Consider the following 24,365-nt stretch of genomic DNA (forward strand, 5'->3'; position numbering starts at 1 on the left):
GGTTATTTTACCTAAGTTTTTATATATTTTTCAAGCGATACCAATTTTTATCCCGAAATCTTTTTTTACTAATGTTGACTCTAAAATTTCTTCATATATATGGCAGTATAAAAATCCCAGGTTAGGTAAAACGTATTTACAGAAGACAAAAAAGGAAGGCGGGTTAGCATTACCTAATTTCAGATTTTACTATTGGGCAGTTAATATTAGATATTTGTTATGTTGGTTGAAAGATGGGGGTGGATCTTTTGGCCCTTGTTGGGTGAGTTTAGAAACTAAATCGGTATCAGCTTATGCTTTGGGTTCTATTTTAGGGACTTCTCTCCCTTTTGCTCTTTCTAAATTGCCGAAACGAATTGACAACCCGATAGTTAAACATACATTGCGTATATGGTTTCAATTTCGGAGATTTTTTGGGTTGACTCAATTCGTTTTAAATAGTCCTATTGTATCTAATTGTTTTTTTCACCCTTCCATTATAGATCAAGCTTATTCAGCTTGGAAAACTAAGGGATTACTAAGATTTTCTGATTTATTTTTAGATAATTGTTTCATGTCTTTTGAACAATTATCCAACAAATATAACTTGCCGAGATTTCATTTTTTTAGATATTTACAGATTAGACATTTTTTAAGTTCTGTACTCTCTACGTTTCCAAATTTTGTGCCTTCAGATACTTTGGAGAGTTTATTTGAATTAGACCCTTTTCAAAAAGGGCTTATTTCAAAACTTTATAATATAATTATGAAGATACGTTCAGAGCCTCTTTATAAGACTAAACAGGATTGGGAAAGAGAGCTTAGTTTTAGTATTTCTAGTGAGAATTGGGATAGAATTCTTCAATTAGTTAATACATCATCGTTATGTGCCAAACATTCACTAATACAATTTAAGGTCGTACATAGGGCCCATATGTCCAAGGATAAATTAGCTCATTTTTACTCTCATATAAGTCCTATTTGTGATAGATGTCATTCTGAAATTGCGTCTTTAACTCACATGTTTTGGTCGTGTTCATTTTTGGAGAAATATTGGAAAGATATTTTTGATATTATTTCTGCGGTTTTGAATATTGATTTACAACCTCATCCTATTACCGCAATTTTTGGTTTACCAATGTTAGATTCACTGCATTTATCTTCTTCAGCCCGTCGAATGATTGCATTTCTAACTCTGATGGCTAGAAGATCTATATTGTTGAATTGGAAAGAAATTGATCCTCCCACTATATTTAATTGGTTCTCTCAAACTGTTATGTTTAAATTTAGAAAAAATTAGAAGTGGTACTTTTGAGACTTCTATTAAATTTGAAAAGTTATGGAGACCATTTATTCAACATTTTCATATGATGTAATATGACCCTGTGCCAAGTTCATTTGATTTCCCAGCTTTCAGCTTATGTATTTTGAGAGGACCGGAAGTGACGGCATTGATGAATACTTATTTTTGTGAGATATTATAAACAGCCCGCTTTTTTTTTCCTTCTCTTTTGTTTTTTTTCTTTTATATTACTTATTAGTTATAGTTATTAGATTAGATTAGCTAGTTCTGCATTATATAAATTTTTTTTTGTTTTTTTCTTTCTTTTTTCTGTTTTTTTTATATTATACATTATGAAATATTTAGATTTACTATGTCCATACATATATCTTATGGCTTATGTCTTGGTAAACTCATTTATATTGTAACTATTATGTATGTTTTTTTTCATATGTAATGGAATGTGTATGTTGGTAATTTCTTTATCAATATATCATCTGTATTCTGTCCATATTACTAATATTAATAAAAAGATTTAGAAAGAAAGAAAGAAAGAAAGAAAGGATACCGGATGCATCTCTTAAAAAAAAATGACCGAGGTAACATAGGAATAAGGTAAGGGGTGGGAAGTTCAGGGGGGATATTAGAGGAAAGTTTCTTTACTCAGAGAGTGGTTGGTGCATGGAATGCACTGCCTGAGTCAGTGGTGGAGGCATATACACTAGTGAAATTTAAGAGACTACTTGACAGGTATATGGGGGAATTTAAGGTGGGGGTTATATGGGAGGCAGGGTTTAAGGGTTGGCACAACATTGTGGGCCGAAGGGCTGTACTATTCTATGTTCTATGATATCCAAGCCACAAATGAATGGCAATATGCATAGTGAATGATTAATCAGGGAAATGAAGCTACAAATTAAACATGCAAGTATGATGCTCTGCCTTCTTCATATCCTAATGTATCTTTAATGACAAGATAACTAAATGACTCGAAGACTTACTTCCATGACAACAGCAGGTTGCAAAACTTCAGCTATCACTGAATGAGATAGGGGTCCAATCAGTCGATACCTCAGAATTTCCATTGTCAGATCTCTGAAAAATAATCCCGCAGATTCTCCATTAAATTGGACAAATCAGACCAGAATCTTATTTACTCAATTGATATTGATGTTGTAAAGCTCACTTTCCACAATAAAACTACCATTAATGAGAGAGAAGCAAAGGATAGATAGCTGAGGAAGTCAAGCATCCATATGCCTTTTCACTACCCTCTCTACCCATACAACTGCGTTGAGAGATCTGTGGACTTATATATTCCAAGGACTATTTGGTCATCACCACTCTCAAGGGTCCTGCCCTTATTTGTTCTTCCAAAGTGCAGGAGTAAAAACAAAAACCTTTATGCAGTACTACCTTACTTTTGTTAAAATATTAGAGCCGTTGACAGCATCAAAAGATTCAACTTCCAATTATCAACAGCTCAACAGACTTTTGGCACTAATGACAAACTTTGGGGAACCAAATGGCAAAGTGGATCGATATACTATACAGTCAACGAATATTTCTGGATTTCAATATACCTAGGCTGGTTCACTACACTGTCACACATTTGCATTTCTTTAAGTAATCATATTAGGACATTTTTACTCGATGAAACACTAAGCAGGTTTTCATCACTGCATATTGTTTTCATACAACTTTCAACCAATTAAAATGGCAGCCATATAACGATGGACTCATTCAAGAAATAATGGTTTGATCCGACAGAAAAATGCAGTACCAATTTTGAGAGCCTAGCTTTTATTAAAACCACACTAGCACTCCCATGGAAAGTTAATAATCTCATAAGGTTTTGAAATTATCTTATTCTATTCATATAAGTTAAGTGAATTAACTGGTTTGGAGTTTGAGTTCAGCCTGCTAAACTCAGCAGTGTTATTTTGCTTTTATAATTATGGCTTGAATTTCTCAGTTTTGATGCACAACCCCACCAAAAAAAAAATCCCCGAATGCCTCCATAGAAAAGCTTTTTTCTGTGCTGGCGATAAATAAAAAGTCATTCAGAATTAACATTTTTTAATAAGCGCAATACCTGCAGCTTTCAAAATTATTGTAGTGACTACTAGATAATTAATTTGTGAAGTGAAAAGCAAAATACTGTAGCTGCTAGATATCCAAAATTAAAGCACAGTGCTGGAAATACTTATCAGGTTAGGTCTTAAATGAGAAAAGTAACAAAGAGTAGCTTGAACTGCAGAGAAAAAATGGAAGGGGCAGAATGTACTTTGATTGTATGGAGTCTTTGATGCCCAGGATCACAAGAGGCTGTAGAGGGTGACACAACCCTCCAGCCACTGAGGATGTCTGCCAGAGGTGACATCCATCACTAAGGACTCTCACTATCTAGGACATGCCCTCTTCTCATTTTAAACATCAGGAAAAAAGTACAGGAACTGAAGACTTACACTCAGCTATTCTTAAAGTTTCTTCTGCCACCACCATCATTATTCTGAATAGTTCATTAACTTATGAACACTACCTTGTTACCCTTTTTTGCACTATTTTTGTAATTTATAGTTATTTGTAATTGTTCTACGAGTCTGTGGTGGCCAGTGCTATCATGTTTGCTGTTGTGTGCTGGGGCAGCAGGCTGAGGGTAGCAGACACCAACAGAATCAACAAATTCATTCGTAAGGCCAGTGATGTTGTGGGGGTGGAACTGGACTCTCTGACGGTGGTGTCTGAAAAGAGAATGCTGTCCAAGTTGCATGCCATTTTGGACAATGTCCCCCATCCACTCCATAATGTACTGGTTAGGCACAGGAGTACATTCAGCCAGAGACTCATTCCACCGAGATGCAACACTGAGCGTCATAGGAAGTCATTCCTGCCTGTGGCCATCAAACTTTACAACTCCTCCCTCGGAGTGTCAGACACCCTGAGCCAATAGGCTGGTCCTGGACTTATTTCCACTTGGCATAATTTACTTATTATTATTTAAGGTTTTATATTGCTATATTTCTACACTATTCTTGGTTGGTGTGACTGTAACGAAAGCCAATTTCCCTCGGGATCAATAAAGAATGTCTGTCTTATAGTAATTTTGTATTTTCAATATACTGCTGCTGAAACACAACAAATTTCACTTAATAAACCAGTGAAAATAAATTCATAATCAGAGTTATTAATGCTGAAAATACCCAACTTTGAAATAATTTACTAAAACAAAGGAAAACCCTTCTGAATAACAAAATGATGAATTATAAAAACTACATTCCAACCCTAATTTTAATCACTCCTCAAAAAGTATGTTTAAGTAGAATAAAACACAGTAATTCGAATTAGGGAACCAGAAAAATAGTACACCTGGCAATAAGTAATCAGCAGTGGCCAGTTCCGGTAATATCCATGATGCTATCCTTTCACATTTAAGTTAACACAAAGGTTTCTGCACATACTCACTCTATTATAATGCCAGTAGTTAATGATGTCCAAGAAACTGGTGTCAATGGATCTCTGGTACTATTGCCTATTACTTTTTTCTTAGGTACGACCTCCTCTCCAACTTTATCCTGCAGTTTTCTTTTCAAACCAGCTCCTTGTGATGTTGAAGTGCTGCTTTCACTAGGACCTGGTTCAGGTAAAGAACCATCTGAACATTGGCAGGCCAAATGAAGCTCAGTTAATATATCCTATTAAAAAAATACAAAATACGTTAAGAAATGCATATCGTGGATTCAACAATTATGTTCACATGCAGAATGAGATTTGAGATTCACAAGGACCATTCCTAGTTACAAGAAGAATCAGACAAATCTTTCAGTAGAAAATCAAAACAAAAATGCTGGAAAGCTACTGAATCTGAGAGTCCCCTACCTGAAATGTTGTCTCCGTTTCTCTCCCCACAGACACAGCCTGAACTACTGAATATTTTCAGCACCTTTTTGCTTTAGATTTTCTATCAAGGTCCACACAAGTGAAATACAACAGTCATGCCAGATTGACAACTATTACATCTAATCAACTGCACCGGGGAAATCCGTAAACCACAAGTTTCATCCCTTGCCCCAAGCCCCCGCTCAACTCGCTTTACACCTATGACTGCGTGGCTTAGTACAGCTCCAACATCATATACAAGTTTGCTGATGACACCACTGTTATGGGCTGTATCAAAGGTGGTGATGAACCAGCATATAGGATGGAGATGGAAAATTCATCTGAGTGGTGTAATAACAACCACCTCTGACTCAATGTCAATAAGACCAAGGAACTGATAGTAGACTCCAGAAGAAGGAAGCCAGAAGTTCATGAGTCAGTAAGCATTGGAGGATCAGAGGTGGAGAGGATCAGTAACTTCGAATTCCTGCATGTCACTAAAATCCTTGGCAAACTTCTATAGATGTGTGGTGGAAAGTGTATTGCGTCTGGTATAGGAACACCAACGCCTTTGAGTGGAAAATCTTACTAAAGGTAGTGGATTCGGCCTGGTACATCATGGGTTAAACCTTCCCAAATATTGAGTATATTTACATGAAACGTTGTTGTAGAAATGCAGCATCTATCATTAAAGCAAACACGAGGAAATCTGCAGATGCTGGAAATTCAAGCAACACACACAAAATGCTGGTGGAACACAGCAGGCCAGGCAGCATCTATAGGGAGAAGCGCTGTCAATGTTTCGAGCCATTCTGTCCTGACGAAGGGTCTCGGCCCGAAACGTTGACAGTGCTTCTCCCTATAGATGCTGCCTGGCCTGCTGCGTTCCACCAGCATTTTGTGCGTGTTGCATCTAGCATCAAAGATCCTCACAATCCAGGTCATGTTCTTTTCTCGCTGCTGCCATCAGGTAGAAGGTACAAGTGCCTCAGGACTCACACCACCGGGTTCAAGAACAGTTGCTACCCCTCAACCATCAGGATCTTGAACAAGGAGATAACTACACTAAGCTAAAGACTCTTATCTTGTTATTTCACGCTCATTATTTATTTATTATCTGCATTTGCACAGTTTGTTTAGTTCCTGATGTTTACAGATACTGTTTGCAGTTATTGTTCTATAGGTTTGCCAAGTATGCCTGTAGAAAAGAATCTCAGGGTATATGTGGTGACACGTAAGTACTCTGATAATAAATTTTACTTTGAACTTTAACACTTGGTTCTTTCTACCTGCGTAAATGTTTTTTCCTGTCTTGGCTGATATGCTCTTGAAAAGACAATGCACCACAGTGATTAACACAGCTCTATTTCATTGATGTAGTGGTTTACATTATAGAGAATGACTTGAACTTGTGACTTTCCAACTGCATCTACTGAGTCAAGGTGGTATTACAAGGCCATTCACAACTTGTACCAGAAATAGTTACAAGTGCTAGACAATAAATAACAAGCATTGCCCATTTCGTTCCTCACAATAGCTCCATCATTCATTAAAATCTCAGCTAACCTTTTATCTTAAATGTTATCTTCCTGCATGAATCCCTCATCTTGCATTCTATTAAAATCAATCTCTATTTGTACATATTGAGAATTTAAAACAAAAACCACTAGCTAACAAGGCAAAATTTCTTCTCACATCTGCTCCAAATGTCCAATCCTTTACTTTGAAGGCCATGACATACGTTTGCAAACACGCCAGCATCTGGCCTACTCAATATAGAAGTAGTCAATGGTCTGCACGTTTGACAGGAGCTTGTTTTCAGATGTTTTTGTTGAGCTGATCCCTTGCATACCTATACCTGCTACTATTTTGCACATCCTTCCATCACATTTTCCTTTAGGTGCTTATCGAGATTCTCCTTAAATACACGTCTGCAATATATCTCAACCATACCTTATGTGAAACTAGCTTCACAATGAGGGTTTACATCTCTCTAAGTTTATTGCAAGTCCACATGGATCACTTCCCGGAGATGTGACTTGCTTCCAATGGACAAACATGAGGACCAAAAGAAAGGACCCTTGAACAAAAATTAACTTTAAAAAAGTTTAGATGTTTAATAACTTTAAATTAACTTTAAAAAAGAACTTTAGAACTATGCAGAGGGAATTTTAGTGAGAAACGGCAAGGAGGTGGAAAAGCAGAAAAGAGATTCTCAACTAGTTAAAATTGGTCAAACCCCTGCCAAAAGTGAGCACAAGATCACACACAATCAACAGATTTAAAGCTATGATCTATTCTTACCATTTCCTCTACTCTTATACAGAATGGCCTGGAGTACATAATACTCTTCTAAATTATAGCAATTAAGTAAAGTCATGGCTGGTTACAAATTTATTTTAAAACTAATTTTGTTAGAGTCACATGTTGCAAATCTCTACAGTTACCATTTTAAGTACTGGATGTGCCCAAATCCATAGCTGCCTGTTTTCAGAGCGGTTTTCAGGTTCTGCTTTGGGCCGCCATAAGAACGTAATAGGACCCAGTGGCTTCTTGGGGTATTGCTCAGCCTTGTAGAGAACCAATGACCCTTGCCGTTTTCCTGACAAACAGTCCACAGAGGCAAAAGTTGTACCTACAGCACCACAAGAATTATCTGGATTAATGTTCATAAGCCCTTTAAAGGCATGCATAAATGTGCCAAAGCATTATGTACAATAGAGAAGCAACACAAAAATAAACAAACTTATTTTTTTCATTATCATATGCAATTGTCAAATAACCCTGATCATGTGATATTCTAAATGGCAAATCAAAAAAGCAGAGTTATTTGGGTAAAACAGGAAATGAGGTACCATTAAGGACCCACACATTTAGGATGTAGCCCATTCACGTTACTCACATCAGGGAGAAGGTACAAGAACTTGAAGAACCTTAAGACCCATACTTGACAATTAAGGAACAGCTCCTTCACCTCCCATCAGGTTTCTGAATGTTTCATGAACATTACCTCATTATTCCTTTATCTAGCATTATTTACTTTCTAATTCATAACAATTTTATGTCTTTACACTGTCCTACTGCCACAAGACAAAATTCACATCATATAAAAACTGTGAAATGAGATTCAGCAAACTTGATTCTGATTAATAGAGAGGAGTGGAACTGAAGTCACACAGATGCAGCAAGTTACATGGCCAGGTATAAAACTGAGGTCACAAAGGCATTCAGGACAAGTAAGCCCATTAATTTAAGGGCATTACACTTTTTACTTTAAGGCAAATGCTTCTGACCAGGGAGGCACAGCAGTTGAAATGTCGCTCCAAATTTCAGTAAATGATGGTACACACTATTTAACCACCTCAAGTGTACAAGTGAGGGAGAGACAGAAAATCAAGAAATCAGGCATTGCGACTAGAGGTGCAGCAATTCAAACTATTAATTTCCTTGTAGAGACTTTTTCCCCTCATGACGAGACTAGGTCAAAGGCTTCGGGTGAAAGCTGAAATATTTAAGAGTACAGTACAGGAACAGGCCCTTTGGCCCACAATGTTGTAATGAACCAACTAAACCATTAATCAAATGGCTAACTAATCTCTTCTGACTCCCCAATATCCTTATCCTTCCATATTCCTCACATTCATGTGTCTATCTGAATGTCTCTTCTAATCTCTAATGCTTTTGCCTCTATCACCACCACAGGCAGTGCACTCTATGCCCCTAACACCCTCTTTGAAATTACCTCCCCCCCACCTTAAATTGCATGTCCTCTGGTATTAGACAGTTCAACCTTTGGAAACAGACATTACCTGTCTACTCTATCTTTGCATCTCAATCTTATAAACTTCTATCAGATCTCTCTTTAGCCTCCGCTGCTTCAGAGAAAACAACCAAAGATTGTTGAACCTCTTGTTATATCGCATGCCCTCTAATCCATTCTGGTAAACCCCTTCTGTATCCTCTCCAAAGCCTTGACATTCTTCCTATAATGGGGTGACCAGAACTGTATGCAATTATAAGGCTACAACATAACTTCCTCACTTTCCTCAACTAATAAAGCAAGCATGTCATATGCCTTCTTAACCACCCTATCAATCTGTGTGGCCAATTTCAGAGAGCTATGAACTTGGACCCCAAGATCCCTGTGCTCATCACACTGTTAAGGGTCTTAGTCTTAACCGTGTACATTCTCTTTGCATTTGACCTTCCAAGGTGCAACACTTAACATTTGGCCAAGTTAAACTCCATCTGCCATTTATGCACCCACATCTGCAACCGGTCTATATCTCATTGTATGATTTGCCAGTCTTTCACACTATTCACGAGCCAACCAATGGGCATATCGTCTGCAAACTTACTAACCCATCCATCTACATTTTCATCCAGGTCATTTACATGTATCATGTAGAAGACATCCCAGTACAGATCTCCGCAGAGCACTACTACTTCCAGCCAGAAGAAGTCCCTTTCACCACTACCCTGTGTCCTCAATGGACAAACCAGTTCTGAATCCAAATGGCCAATTCACCATGGATCCCATACATCTTAATCTGCTGGATGAGCCTCCCATGAAGGGCCTTGTCAAATGCCTTACTAAACTCAATGCACACATCCACTACTTTACCTTCATCAATCACCCTTTACAACTTGTCAAAACCTCAATCACATTAGTAAGACATTTCTCACTCGCACAAAGTCATGCTGTCTCCCCCTAATTAGGCCATGGTTGTTCAAATGTTCATAAACTACTGATGTGATCTATAGTTTCCAGGATTATCCCTGGTTCCCTTTTTGAATAATGGAACAACATTAACTACTTGCTAGTCCTCCATGACCTTGTTTGTGGCAAGAGAGGACATGAAGATACTGGTCAAGGTCCCAGAAATCTTTTCTCTCAATAACACGGTGTATATCCCATCAGGGCTTGAGGACTTATCCACCTTAATGCTCTTTAAGAGATCCAACAGTACCTCCTTCTTTACTTCAAAATGCCCCAGCATATCAATGCCCTCAGCTCTGACCATCCTTCTCCTTGGGAAATGCTGATGTAAAAATCTTATTAAGGACCTCACACACATCCTCTGCATCCAAGGAAATGTTTCCTTTATCTTTGAGCAGTCCCACCCTCCCCCTAGTTTTCCACTTGCACTACATTATGTATAGAATGTCTTGGGATTCTCTTTAATCCTACTTGCCAAGGACTTTGCACAGTCCTTCCTCGCTTTCCTAGTTATTTTCTGGCTTTTTTATAATCCTCAAGACTTCTAAACTTAGCATAGTTTTCCTTTTTCTTCTTGAATGAATTCATCACTTCTGTAAACATCCAATGTTCTCTTACCTTGTCATCATTGTCCTTTCCTCTGACCGGAAGATACCCCTCCTGTACACTGTGCAGTCGGACTTTAAAAACCCTCTACATGTCAGATGTGGCCTTTCCCAAAAGCAGCTAATCCCAATTAACCTTCCTTATGCTCTAATAACTTGCCCTGGTCCAATTTAATACTCTCCCACAAAGTCCATAGTGACCCTTATCTATAGCTTTCTTAAAACTTAAGCAGTTGGGCTTACTGTTTCCTAAAGTCTGATTTATACTTGTGTGTACGGGCAATGCCGCAGCCTGTGCCGTAACCCTGATTTTCACTTCTGCGTCGCTGTATGACGTAGTGAGCATGCACTGGTGTGCACCAAAACACTAGTTGGCGGTGGGGTTTCTATGCCACCGTGTTGAGTTTCTTTGTGAGAGACATGGATGAGGAAATGCATTTTAAACATATTCACATTTCGGCAGGTAGATTTGACGATTTGGTTCATATATTTCGCATCAGTGTACGCACAGCCTACAGACATGGCGGGGAAGGAGCAACCGGAAATGCGTAGGAGGAAATGCAATGCAACCAAGCGGACCAATCACAGTTGTTCAGGTCCGCATCGCCGCGATGTGTGAAGAACTTTTCTGGAGAGGTGCACGTCACCCTACGGAGTAGGACACGGCGTAGATACTGCATAGGGTACGTGTTACCTACGGCATCGATGCGATGCACAAGTATAAATCAGCTTTAACTGTTCACCCACAGAAAGGATGGTCACCTGGCCAGACTCATTACCCAAAACCAGGTCCAGTACAGCCCCCGCTTTTGTTGGACTATCTACATATTGATTTAAGAAATCCTTCTGCATTCACTGAACAAACTCTGCCCCATCTAAACCACTTGTACAAAGAAGGTCCCAGTTTATATTCAGGAAGTTGAAATTCCCCGTGACAACAAACCTATTGTTTTAACACTTTTTCCTAATTTGCCTGCATATCTGTTCCTCGATGTCCTGGTGACTAGTGAGTGTTCTGTAATACAATCCCATCAGTGATTGCGCCCTTCCTATTTTTGAGTTCTAAACTTATATTTAAGCCCTCCATTATGTATCATCTGAGTGCAGCTGTGATATTGCCCCTGATTAGTAATGCAGCTCTCTCCCTCACCCTTTTACCCCTCTACCTTTTCTAAAACACCCATCCCTATTCCTCTTTCAAGTCTCTGTAATGACAACGTCATAGTTGCATGTACTGATCCATGCTCTAAAAGGTTTAAAGTTTCATTTATTATCAAAGCATGTATCCCTATACAACTCTGAACTCAGTCTTCTCCAGATAGCCACAAAACAAAGAAAGAACATGAAAGTCATTCAGAGAGAAACATACCCCCCATACACACACAAACAAAAGACCAAACCCCCGAAATCCCTCCTTTCACAGAAAACAGAACAGGAACATCAACCCCTCCCTGCAAAAAAAAACCCATATAACATCAACCCCCAAATACCCTCTCCTTGCACAACAAAATGGAAAAGGAATGGGTGATAAAAAGCACAACATAAAAGCCACAAGCCCGAAAAAGCCCATAATCTAAGTTCATCATCTTAAACGAGAATACTCTCAGCATTAAAGTACACACACTTCAAACTAACTGTCTCTTCCCTGCAGAGTCTCAGGCCCGGCCACAGTGCCACTGGCCTGGCTGCTGCTACTGTGCCTTTATAGGTCATGTCCCCCTAGCGTTATCTAAAAGGGTATAGTTGATGCTGAAGGAAGTGGCCACAGGGGAACCCTGGACTTACTACTTTCTCACATTACTTCTCCTTCTGTTCACTCACCTACTGTCTGAAGCCTGGACTCTGGGTGTGACCACCTCAGTAAATGTCTTGTTTGAGACGTTTTCAGTCTCCTGGTTGGTCCTGAATACATTCAGCTCCAATTCACTGACCTTGTCAGTCAGGAGCCAAAGTTGGATGCACTTCCCAACCTGCGGGAAAGCTTCTTTACTCAAAGGTGATACAAATCTTTGGATTTGGTAGATGATGGATCAGCTGCAACAGTTAGAAGTTTGGATAGGTACAGTACCGGATGGGATAGGTTTAGAAGGATATGGTTAGGGTGCAAGTAAATGGAACTAGGCAGAGAATCAGGTCAGCAAGGACTAAATGTTCGAAGGGTCCTATTTCTGTGTTGTAATGTTCCATGACTCTATAAGCACCTTAAGCTCACTTTGCTCTGGCATGTGGCAAAAGACACCATTTATTTAAACTGACATTCAATTGTGGCAAAAACAGTATTAACAAGTACAAAAAAAGAAATAATAATAAATTTGTATTATTAATCAAAAACTATGTGGATTCAGTTATGATTGATAGAACTCCTTCACCGTTAACGAGGCACCCAAAGCTACCAGCTGCTACCAATAAACTATGGAGCCTGCCATACATATACCGCAAAGTATATCTACTAACAACTGTGTCAAAAAAAAATCTGGAGTCATGATGCAAAGCCATCATCACTCAAGAAACCACAGAATGAAAGAAAAAGAATGTCTGAAATTTTAATTTGGATTTAAGAATAATGATAAAAATACCTGCATCTCTGCTGCTCAAAGGTGCCAAAGCCTTCAAGAGATTGTCCTGTGTTCCATTCAATTCCAAACAGCAATAGTAAGACAAATCCTGTAAGACATACAAAATATATGAATATGTTTAAAAAAAAGCAGAATATGCTGATAACACTTAGATCAGAAAACTTCTGTAGAAATAGAACTGAACAACATTTCAGAACTGGGAGAGAAATTAGTTTTAGATAGTAGAGAGTGGAGCAAAGAAATTTACTCTGATAGGTTGAGAAAGAACATAAGAAATAGGAGCAGTGGACCATCTGGCCCATTGAACCTGCTCCGCCATTCAACAAGATCATTGCTGATCTGGCCATGGACTCATCTCCATCTACCTGTCTTTTTCCCATAACCCTTAATTCACCTACTACACAAAAATCTATCCAACCTTTTCTTAAATATATTTACTGAGGTAGCCTCCACAGCTTCATTGGGCAGAAAATTCCACAGATTATCCACTCTCTGGGGAAAAACAGTTCCTCCTCATCTCTGTCCCAAATCTACTCCCCTGAATCTTGAGGCTATGTCCCCTAGTTCTAGTATCACCTTCCAGTGGAAACAACTTTCCTGCCTCCATCTTATCTATCCCTTTCATAATTTTATATGTTTCTATAAGATCTCCTCCCATTCTTCTGAATTCCAGCAAGTACAGTCCCAGGCAACTCAATCTCTCCTTATAGTCTAACACCCTCAACTCTGGAATCAACCTGGTGAACCTCTTCTGTGCTGCCTCCAAAGCCATTATTTCCTTCTTCAAGTAAGCCTGAGACCAGAATTGCACACAGTACTCCAGGTGCGGCCTTACCAGTACCCTGCCCAGTTGCAGCATAACCTCCCTTCAATCCCTCTAGAGACAAAGGTCAATATTCCATTTGCCTTCTTGACAGCCTGCTGCACCTGTAAACCAACCTTCAGTGATTCATGCTGCAATTTTATACTATTTAAATAATAATCTGCTCTTTCAATTTTGCTTCCAAAGTGGATGGCCTCACATTTACCAACATTGTACTCCATCTGCCAGACCCTTGCCCACTCACTTAACCTATCTATATCTCTCTGCAGACTCCCCATATCTTCAGCACAATTGCTTTTCCACTCAATTTAGTATCATCAGCAAACTTAGATACACTACACTCATCTCCTCGTCCAGATCGTTAATGTATATCATGAACAGTTGTGGGCCCAGCATTGACCCCTGCGGCACACCACTCACCACTGATTGACAACCAGAGTTACACCCCACGTATCCCAACTCACTGCTTTCTATTAGTTGACCAATCCTCTATCCATGCTAATACATCATCTCCAACTCTATGCATCCTCATCTTATGGATAAGTCTTTTATGCAGCATCTTATCAAATGCCTTCTGGAAATCCCAGTAAATAATGTCCATCTGTTCCCCTCTATCCACTGCATCTGATTCAAAGGATGACTAATATGGGGATTAAGGGGCAGTTAAGATCAAATTAATCTTCCTTGTGCTCGGTTAATGTTAAGGCTTGGGACATGCACAAGTCAGGCAATACCAAAGGAAAATAATGGACAGGCTGAACCAAATTAATGATAGGCAAAAATGAATAGTTCTCATAAAAAGTTTTCTAAAGTTGGAGAATTTGATATTGAGTCCTGTAGACTGCAACATGCCTAAATGAAAGATGAGATGTTGTTCCTCAAAATGGTCTTGGACTTTGTTGTAACAGCACAGGAGGTCATCGACAGAAATGTCAGAATAGAAGAAGGATGATAAATTAACATGGCAGGCAAATGAAAGCTTAATGGTGCTGGTGTTCTGCAAAATAATTACCTAGCTTATGCTTTGTTTTTCCAATGTAGAGGCCACATTGTGAACACTGTATGCAGTACAGTAGATTGGAGAAAATGCAAGGAATTTGCTGCTTTATCTAGAAGAACAGTTTAGATGGTGAGATGGTGGGGGGAAAGAATTGAAAGAATTGAAAGAATTGGTGTTGCCCCTCCTACAGTTGGATGAAACTACGGAAGGAAACATGTTTGGTGGTGGATTCTTGTTGGGTCTAACAGGACTTGTGAAGGATGATTTGCTGAATGTCGATTTTGATTTTCATCCAAATACTCTAAGTCTCCTAGTGAAAACTATGATCAAAAGCTCCCAGCACATGAAGCTTTAAACATGTTGACCAGTTCAAAGTTATTCTTTGATTTAAAATTTACAACAATAAAATGATACTGATCTGGTATATAATTCTTCAGTATAGTTTCATTTTTAATATGAAATTTAAGTTAAATTAGATTTAAGTTAATTATACAGTGCAAAAGTCTTAGGCACATAGATAGCTAGGGGTGTCTAAGACTTGCATAATACTGTATTTGTCAATGTGGAGCAGAGAGCCAGTTTGTAAATCTGGCAGGAGCAAAGGATGTTTGGAATGGTGAGGATGGAGCACTGCAGGAGGGGTGTGGGACAAGTGGGAGAGAAGGAGTGCTGGGGTGTGAGTGCAGCCACACTCAACTGTGAAACACCAGGCAAGGTAGCTTGATTCCAAACAATTGATTTATTGATCATTACAGAATGTCTCTCAGGTGCTTCCTGCTCCCTCTCCTCTCCTTTTCCCAACCATGATTCCCTTCTCCCTGCCCCCTTCCAACTCTAATTCTACAATAGAGGCCCATATGAGAATTAGACTAAGACTTTTGCATAGTACTGTACTTCTGAAGTTAGAAAGAAAAGTCCAAGCAATTTAATTAGTGACAAAAATTCCTTCTTAATTGAATCATAGTACAAAATCACAAATCAGCCACGTCATCTAACTGGCAACAGCATAATTAAAAAAGAAAATTTACTCTGGTCTCAGACAGTGCATCTTTTTTGGACAAAATAGCAGTGAATAATCTCCAAATGCAGTCTCTAATAGAATTAATCAACCATTTTGGAGCAGAATTGAACATGGTTCACAAACTATCAAAATAGAATAAATGAATTATAACACATTATGTTGTGAGCTATTACTAAATTCATTCATCGTGTGCACTCAGCTTTCTACATTCTAAACGGAATAGCCTTCAAGGCCATTGCTGGATTATACAAGTTATGTAAAAATCACAATGATTAAGAGATTAGGGTCAGTTGAGGAGCAGGAAGAAATAAATTATGACATTGTCCAGACTTTCCAATTATGACATTGAACAGTCAACCATGCAATGCTGGCACTCATTCAAGATTCAGTAAGAATTCTCCAACTCGTACATCACTGAGGAGACTTTCCTTTGATTTAAAATGTTCATAGGTGGAAGAAGCTGATGAATAAGCAGGATATTAGAACAGCTAAATAGCATTCATAGTGGAAGTCAAATTTTAAATTATTCATTAAAAAGGACTTCGAAACACATTTGTTGTATACAGTGTAACTCATAACAAAATAATTGAAAGGTACCTGAAGTAGGCACTGGTGTGTCATAGCACGATAGCAGGCTCTATAACTTTTAATAGTTGGTTTATTGGCCAAACAGTATCCCCACTTTTTGACCATATGGAATCTTTTTGCATGCCATATGTGAGTTTCCAGCCAAATGTTTTTTCTTTGTCTTCGGTTAAATTCCAGTAACAAATTCCCATGTCGTCGACGGGCTTTGCGAGACTTGCTCTTTGGTTGTTCTTTTTTCAAGTGGGCAATCTTTTCCATCTGTAGAAAATCACTGGTTAGTAAGTTATTTGATTAGGGTTTTCAGAAAGCATTTTCATGTTGCCTTAAAAAGTTTCTGTATCATCAACATTTGAACAGTTTATTTTAGAGTAATGGTCTCACTGTGGCTTCAAACCAGTTACAACCAGTAATACAATGGTGATATAGCACAAAAAGTAATACAGCATAAAAATGGGCCCTTATCCCACCATATCCACACTGACCCTCAAATACCCATCTATATTAATCTCATTTACTCATACTTGGTCGTTTGTCTTTGTCTGGGCAATTAAGTGCTCACCCAGTTACTCCTTTAATATTATGATAACACCTGCTGCAGCATTTTCCCATATAATGCATTCCAAACTGCAACTATCTTTGAAATATCTCTAACCTTCTTAATTTTCACATTAAACCCATGTTCCCTAGTTTTAGATATTCCCATAATGAGAAGAATTTCTCATTTTCTACCCCATCTACTCCTTTTATAATTTTATATGCCTCTGTCAGTTACCTCCTTACTACTCTCCACCCCAAGGAAAACAAACTCAGTTTATGCAGCCTCTCCTCGTAACTAAAAAGCTCTGACCCAGGTAACATGCTAAAAATTCTCCTGCCTTAAGCTTTACCCTTGCTCTCATACAATGACCAGAAATACACACAATATTCCGGCCATACCCAAGTGAAGTTTCATGGATTTGAGCTATGACTTTCATGCTCTTAAACTCCGTACCAACCTAACAAAGGCCACCTCCCCATGCCTTCTTCACAACCTTATCTATTTGGAGTCTATGAATTTGCACAAGGTCCATCTTCTGATCCCTAATACTCCCCGAAGTCCCATGGTGTATCTTCTACCATTAGTAAGAACCTTGGTGGACAAGGGATGTCAAAGCTCATGTAAAAGCAAAAGAGAGGACATACGACAAAGGAAAAACTAGTAGTGGGAAGACAGAAGACTGGGAAGATTTTAAAACTCTACAGAAAGCAACTAGAAGAATCATTAGGACAAACAAGATGAAATATAAAAGCTAGCAAACAATATCGAAGTGGATAGTAAAAAATTTTTCAAATACACAAAAAATAAAACAGAGATGTGGATATAGGACGGCTAGAAAATGAGGCCTGAGAAGTAATAACGGGGGACAAGAAGATGGTAGATGAATTAAATGGGTATTTTACATCAGTTTTCACTGTGGAAGACTATAGCAGTTTGCCAGTTGTTGAAGGGTGCGAGGAAAGAGAAGTGAATGCAGTTACTATTACAAGGGAAAAGGTGCTCAAAATGCTCTAAGACCTAAGGGTACGTAAGTCACAGGACAAGATAAACTGCACCCTATATGGTTCTGAAAGAGGTAGGGATTGTGCAGACATTAGTAATGATTTTTCAAAAATTATTGGACTCTGGCATTGTACAAGAGGACTGGAAAATTGCAAATGTCACTCCATTCTTTAAGGAGGAAGGCAGCAGAAAAAAAATTATAGACCAGTTAGCCTGACCTCAGTGGTTGAGAAGATATTGGAGTCAATTTTAAGGATGAGGTTAGGGAGTACTTGGTAACGCAGGAGACGATAGGACAAAGTCAGCATAGTATGCTGACTTATTTCTTCTTAAGGCAAAATCTTGCCTGACAAACCTGTTGGAATTCTTTGAGATTATAAATATGATAGATAAAAGGGATATCATGGATGTTGTATATTTGGACTTTCAGAAGGCTTTTGACAAGGTGCTACATATGAGGATGCTTACCAAGTTAAGAGCCCATAGCATTGCAGGAGAGTTACTCGCATGGTTAGCGCATTGGCTGATTGGTAGGAGGCAGTGAGTGGGAATAAAAGAATCCTTTTCCGGTTGGCTGCCAGTGACTAGTGGTGCTCCACAGGGGTTGGTACTGGGACTATTTATTTTTTGTTGTATATCAATGACTTAGATGATGGAATAGATGGCTTTGTTGTCAGGTTTGCAGATGATATGAGATTGGTGGAGGGGCAGGTAGTGTTGAGGAAACAGGAAGGCTGAAGAAGGACTTAGACAGATTAAGAGAATGGGCAAGAGAGTGGCAAATGAAATACAATGCTGGAAAATGCATGGTCATGCACTTTGGAAGTAGAAATAAATGTGCAAACTATTTTCTAAATGGGGAGAAAATCCAAAAATCTGAGTTTCAAAGGGATTTGAGAGTCCTTGAGCCAAACACCCTAAAGGTTAACTTGCAGATAGAGCCGGTGGTGAGGAAGGCAAATACAATGTTAGCATTCATTTCAAGAAGTCTAAAATACAAGAGCAGGGATGTGATGCTGAGACTGTATAAAGCACTGTGGAGGTCTCACCTTGAGAATTGTGAACAGTTTTGGGCTCCTCGTTTAAGAGAAGATGTGCTGGCATTGGAGAGTGTTCACAAGGGTGATCCCACGAATGAAAGGGTTATCATACAAGGAATGGTTGATGGCTCTGGGTCTGTACTCGCTGGAATTTAGAAGGATGGGGAGGGGGGGGATCTCATTGAAACCTTCTGAATGTTGAAAGGCCTAGGCTGAGTAGATGTGGAAAGGATGTTTCTCATGGTGGGGGAGTCTTGGACAACAGAGCACAGCCTCAGGATAGAATAACTTCCATTTAAAACAGATGCAGAGAAATTTCTTTAGCCAGAGGTGGTGAATTTGTGTAATTTATTACCACAGGCAGCTGCAGATTCCAGGTCATTGTGTGTATTTAATGCAGAGCTTGATAGGTTCCTGATTGAACACGGCATCAAAGGCTACGGGAGAGGGCCAGGTAGTGGGGCTGAGGAGGGGAGGAAAGAACCAGCCATGATTGAATGGCAGAGCAGACTCAATGGGCCAAATGGCCTAATTTTTTGTGTCTTATGGCTTTATTATTTGAACTCTAAAGATGTATTACCTTGTAGCGATGTGCTACACATAGCGCTGAATTAATGACACACAGTCGGTAAGTCATTTCGAGACTAGTTTATTCAAACTTCGCGGTGCTGGTATTTCAATCCCTAGCGCCCACCCTCTCCGGGCGGAAATTACATCAGAGGTGCATTACCAAAGTCTCTCCCCGTGCGCTGGCTATTTGCGAGCCGGTTCGCCTGCGCAGAAAGTGGGTCACCACATAACCCCTCCCCAGAACTGGCGATACACCCCCCAATGTCCTCAGTCTGGGTCGGACTCTATTTGGGAGGTCTGCCTCTGCGCCGCGGTGCCTGAACCGCGACCGGCTGCGTCAAGTCCACATGGGCAGGTTTGAGTCGGTCCACCGTGAAAACCTCCTCTTTCCCCCCAATGTCCAGAACGTACGTGGACCTGTTGTTGTTGATCACCCTGAATGGCCCCTCGTACGGCCGCTGTAGCGGTGCCTGGTGTCCACCCCTTCGTACAAACACAAACTTACAGTCCTGCAGGTCTTTGGGTACATGGGTCAGGGTCAGTCCGTGCTGTGAAGTTGGTACGGGGGCCAGGTTGCCGAGCCTTTCGCGTAGCCTGTCCAGGACTGCTGCGGGTTCTTCCTCTTGCCGCCTTGGAGCTGGTATGAACTCTCCCGGGACGGCCAGGGGCGCGCCGTATACCAACTTGGCCGACGAGGCGTGCAGATCCTCTTTGGGCGCTGTACGAATTCCAAGCAGGACCCAGGGAAGCTCGTCCACCCAGTTAGGTCTTCTCAGGCGGGCCATGAGAGCCGACTTCAAGTGACGGTGGAAGCTTTCCACCAGTCCGTTCCACTGTGGGTGGTAGGCAGTTGTGTACTGCAGCTGCGTTCCCAACAGGCTGGCCACAGTGGACCACAGGTTGGAGGTGAACTGGGCGCCTCTGTCAGAGGTAATGTGGGCCGGTACCACGAAGTGTGCTACCCAGGTTGCGATCAGTGCTCGGGCACAGGAATCGGCAGATGTGTCGGTGAGCGGGACCGCCTCTGGCCACCTCGTGAACCGGTCTACCACCGTTAGGGAGGTACCGCGCTCCTTGGGACACTGGTAGGGGGCCCACGATATCCACGTGAATGTGGTCGAACATCCGGTGGGTGGGTTCAAACTACTGTGGCAGGGCTTTAATGTGCCGCTGTACCTTGGCTGTTTAGCACTGCGTGCATGTTCTGGCCCATTCACTGACCTACTTGTGAAGTCCGTGCCACGCGAACTTGCTTGAGTCCAGCCGGATGGTTGTCCTGATAGATGGGTGTGCCAAACCATGTATGGAGTCGAAAACCCGCCGCCTCCAGGCTGTCGGGACGATGGGGTGAGGTTGGCTGGTAGCCACGCCGCACAGGAGGGTCCTCTCACCTGGGCCTACGAGAAAGTCCTACAGCTGCAAACCCGAGACTGCGGTCCTGTAGCTGGGCATCTCGTCGTCTGCCTGCTGCGCCTCCGCCAGTGCTGCATAGTCCACCCCCAGGGACAGGGCCTGGACAGTTGGTCTGGAGAGTGCATCCACCACGATGTTGTCCTTTCCCGACACGTGCTGGATGTCCATCGTGTACTCCGGGATGTAGGGCAGATGTCACTGCTGGCGAGCCGACCAGGGATCGGACGCCTTCGTGAAGGCGAAGGTCAATGGTTTGTGGTCCGTGAACGCGGTGAAGGGCCTGCCTTCTAAGTAGTACCTGAAATGCCGGATTGCCAGGTATAGCTCCAACAATTCCTGGTCGAAAGCACTGTATTAGAGCTCGGGTGGTCGCAGGTGTTTGCTGACAAACGCCAAAGGTTGCCAGCGACCCTCGATGAGTTGTTCCAGCACCCCACCGACTGCCGTGTTAGATGCGTCCACTGTGAGGGCAGTTGGGACGTCCATTCTGGGGTGCACTAGCATCGCGGCGTTTGCCAAGGCTTCTTTCGTTTTAATGAAAGCGGCGGCGGACTTCTTGTCCCAGGTAATGCCCTTGCCCTTACCCGACAACAGGGCGAACAGGTGGCGCATGATTCCGGCAGCTGAAGGGAGGAAATGGTGGTAGAAATTTACCATACCCACGAATTCCTGAAGGCATTTGATTGTGTTGGGTCGGGGGAAATGGCGGACTGCGTCTACGTTAGCAGGCAGAGGGGTTGCCCCGTCTTTAGTAATCCTGTGGCCCAGGAGGTTGATGGGTGTCGAGCCCGAACTGACATTTGGCCGGGTTGATTGCCAGGCCGTATTCACTCAGTCGGGTGTAGAGTTGATGGAGGTGGGACAGATGCTCCTGACGACTGCTGCTGGCTATGAGGATGTCGTCCAAATAGATGAAAGCGAAGTCCAGGTTGCATCCCACCGCATCCATTAACCGCTGAAATGTCTGTGCGGCATTCTTCAGGCCGAACGGCATTCGGAGGAACTCGAACAGGCCAAATGGTGTGATGAGTGCTGTTTTGGGGATGTCGTCCAGATGCATCGTGATTTGATAGTATCCCCGGATGAGGTCCACCTTGGAGAAGATCCGTGCGCCATGCAGGTTTGCTGCGAAATCCTGTATGTGTGGCACAGGGTAGCGGTCCGGTGTCGTAGCCTCGTTCAGCCTGCGGTAGTCGCCACATGGTCTCCAGCCCCCTGTTGCTTTGGGCAACATGTGCGGGGGGAGGCCCATGAGCTGTTGGACCACCATATGATCCCCAATTCCACCATCCCCTTGAATTCCTCCTAGCCAGGCGGAGCTTTTCCGGGGGGCGCCTTTGTGCGCAGGCGTGGAGGGGTGGTCCCTGGGTCGGAATGTGCTGCTGCACCCAGTGTCTGGTCAAGGCTGCCGTGAACTGCTGTGTCAGAATCGATGGGAAGCCGGACAGGAGTCTGGTGAATTCGTTGTCCGACAGTGTGATGGAGTCCAGGTGTGGGGCCGGCAACTTGGCTTCACCCAGGGAGAACGTCTGGAAAGTCTCGGCATGTACCAGTCTTTTCCCTTGCAAGTCGACCAGCAAGCTGTGAGCTCGCAAGAAGTCTGCCCCCAGGAGTGGTTGGGCCACCACAGCCAGCTGGCGCCGAACTGCAGCTGCACTGTGCAGGTGGCATAGGTCCGTATCGTTTGCAGTGGTCCGTGAACGCGGTGAAGGGCCTGCCTTCTAGGTAGTACCCCTGGCGTTTGGCTGCCGTTTGCAGCCCTCAGGGTGGGTCCTGGTTTCCTGTTGCGGGTGTCGTACCCCGTTGGGGGCAAGACGCTGATCTCTGCTCCAGTGTCGACCAAGAAGCGGCGTCCCGACTGTTTGTCCCAGACGTACAAGAGGCTGTCCTGGTGGCCAGCTGCCATTGTCATTAGCGGCAGCTGGCCCTGGCCCTGGCAGGGCGGGCGACAACGGCGGGCTTTTGTGCCCCACCGCTGGGGCACCACTGTTCACTGGCCTCCTCACTCCTGTCTGCGTTGTGCGCGCCCCCCTGCCAGGCCCGGTCTGGTCTGCTGTTGGGCGATTGGCCTGGTAATCTGACTGACAGACGCCATGCTCACCCTCTTGGCTTTCCACAGCACGTCTGCCCAGGCCACCACCTTCTGGGGGTCGCTGAAATCTGCATCGGCCAGCAGATTTCAGCAATCTCCAACTGCCCCCTTGGGCAGTTGCTCCAGGAACACTTGCTCGAAAATGAGGCAGGGCTTGTGTCCGTCAGCCAGGGACAGCATCTCGTTCATCAATGCTGATGGCATTCCGTCTTCCAAACCGTCTAGGTGAAACAGGCAGGCACCCCGCTCACGCCGTGAGAGGCCAAAGGTCCCAATGAGCAGCGCCTTGAATGCTTCATATTTGCGTTCTTCCGGGGGGGACTGTATGAAATCCGCAACCTGGGCGGCTGTCTCCTGGTCAAGGGCGCTCACCACATGGTAGTAACGCGTGGAATCAGAGGATATCTGCCAAATCTGGAACTGGGCTTCTGCTTGGCTAAACCACACGCGTGGTCGCAGCGTCCAGAAAGTCGGCAGTTGTAGCGAAACTGCGTGAACAGATGAAGAGTCGGTCATCTTTGGTCCAAATCTTGTTTGGACCGTTGGGGTCACCAATGTCGTGATGTGCTACACACAGCGCTGAAATAATGACACGCAGTTGGTAAGTCGTTTCGAGACTAGTTTATTCAAACTTCGCGGTGCTGGTATTTCAATCCCTAGCGCCCGCCCTCTCCGGGCGGAAATGACGTCAGAGGTGCATTACCAAAGTCTCTCCCCGCGCGCTGGCTATTTGTGAGCCGGTTCGCCTGCGCAAAAAGAGGGTCGCCACAACCTCACATTTATGGACATTAAAATTCCATCTGCAAATGCTCTGCCAAATTTACCAGCTGATCAAAATCACTCTAAAGCCCAGACCAATCTTTTCACTGCCAGCACAGGCAATTATAATTTTTTTTAAAAAATCAGATTAAAGTAATAATGAATGATAAATTACCAATCTGTGTAGCATGCAAAATATGAAATGTGGTAGCATGGGATCAGTTGCAGAGGTAATGCTAAGAGCTGTTCGGCTCTCAATCGCATCAAGTAAATGGGAATTATATACATGAGGAGCTACAAAAGTATAATGCAGTGTTGCTACAGTAAGATTTTGCAGGCTTGTCAGTGTATTAATTATATAAACAGAATTTATTTTACAGTTGCACTCAACCAAAGTCCTACTTACACATTAAAACAAAAACCACATCTTAGCAAATAACTAACAAAGTAACTTCAGAGGTGTTGTCTTTACTCCAAA

General features: G+C 42.1%; 1 protein-coding gene across 2 annotated transcripts in view; it reads right to left on the bottom strand.

Annotated features, from left to right (window-relative positions):
* The window catches only part of pop1 (POP1 homolog, ribonuclease P/MRP subunit), an 81,371-nt gene that overhangs the window by 41,788 nt on the left and 15,218 nt on the right, over positions 1-24,365 (bottom strand). For both annotated transcript variants that reach the window (XM_059977003.1, XM_059976994.1), the window contains exons 6-10: positions 16,483-16,731; positions 13,042-13,129; positions 7,588-7,775; positions 4,727-4,956; positions 2,263-2,356 (exon numbers count right to left, since the gene is read on the bottom strand). In XM_059977003.1, the coding sequence (XP_059832986.1) occupies positions 2,263-2,356; positions 4,727-4,956; positions 7,588-7,775; positions 13,042-13,129; positions 16,483-16,731 (849 nt within the window). The remainder of the gene's footprint in view (positions 1-2,262; positions 2,357-4,726; positions 4,957-7,587; positions 7,776-13,041; positions 13,130-16,482; positions 16,732-24,365) is intronic.

The sequence above is a fragment of the Hypanus sabinus genome, chromosome 1 (genome assembly GCF_030144855.1).
Source record: "Hypanus sabinus isolate sHypSab1 chromosome 1, sHypSab1.hap1, whole genome shotgun sequence".
NCBI lineage: Eukaryota > Metazoa > Chordata > Chondrichthyes > Myliobatiformes > Dasyatidae > Hypanus > Hypanus sabinus.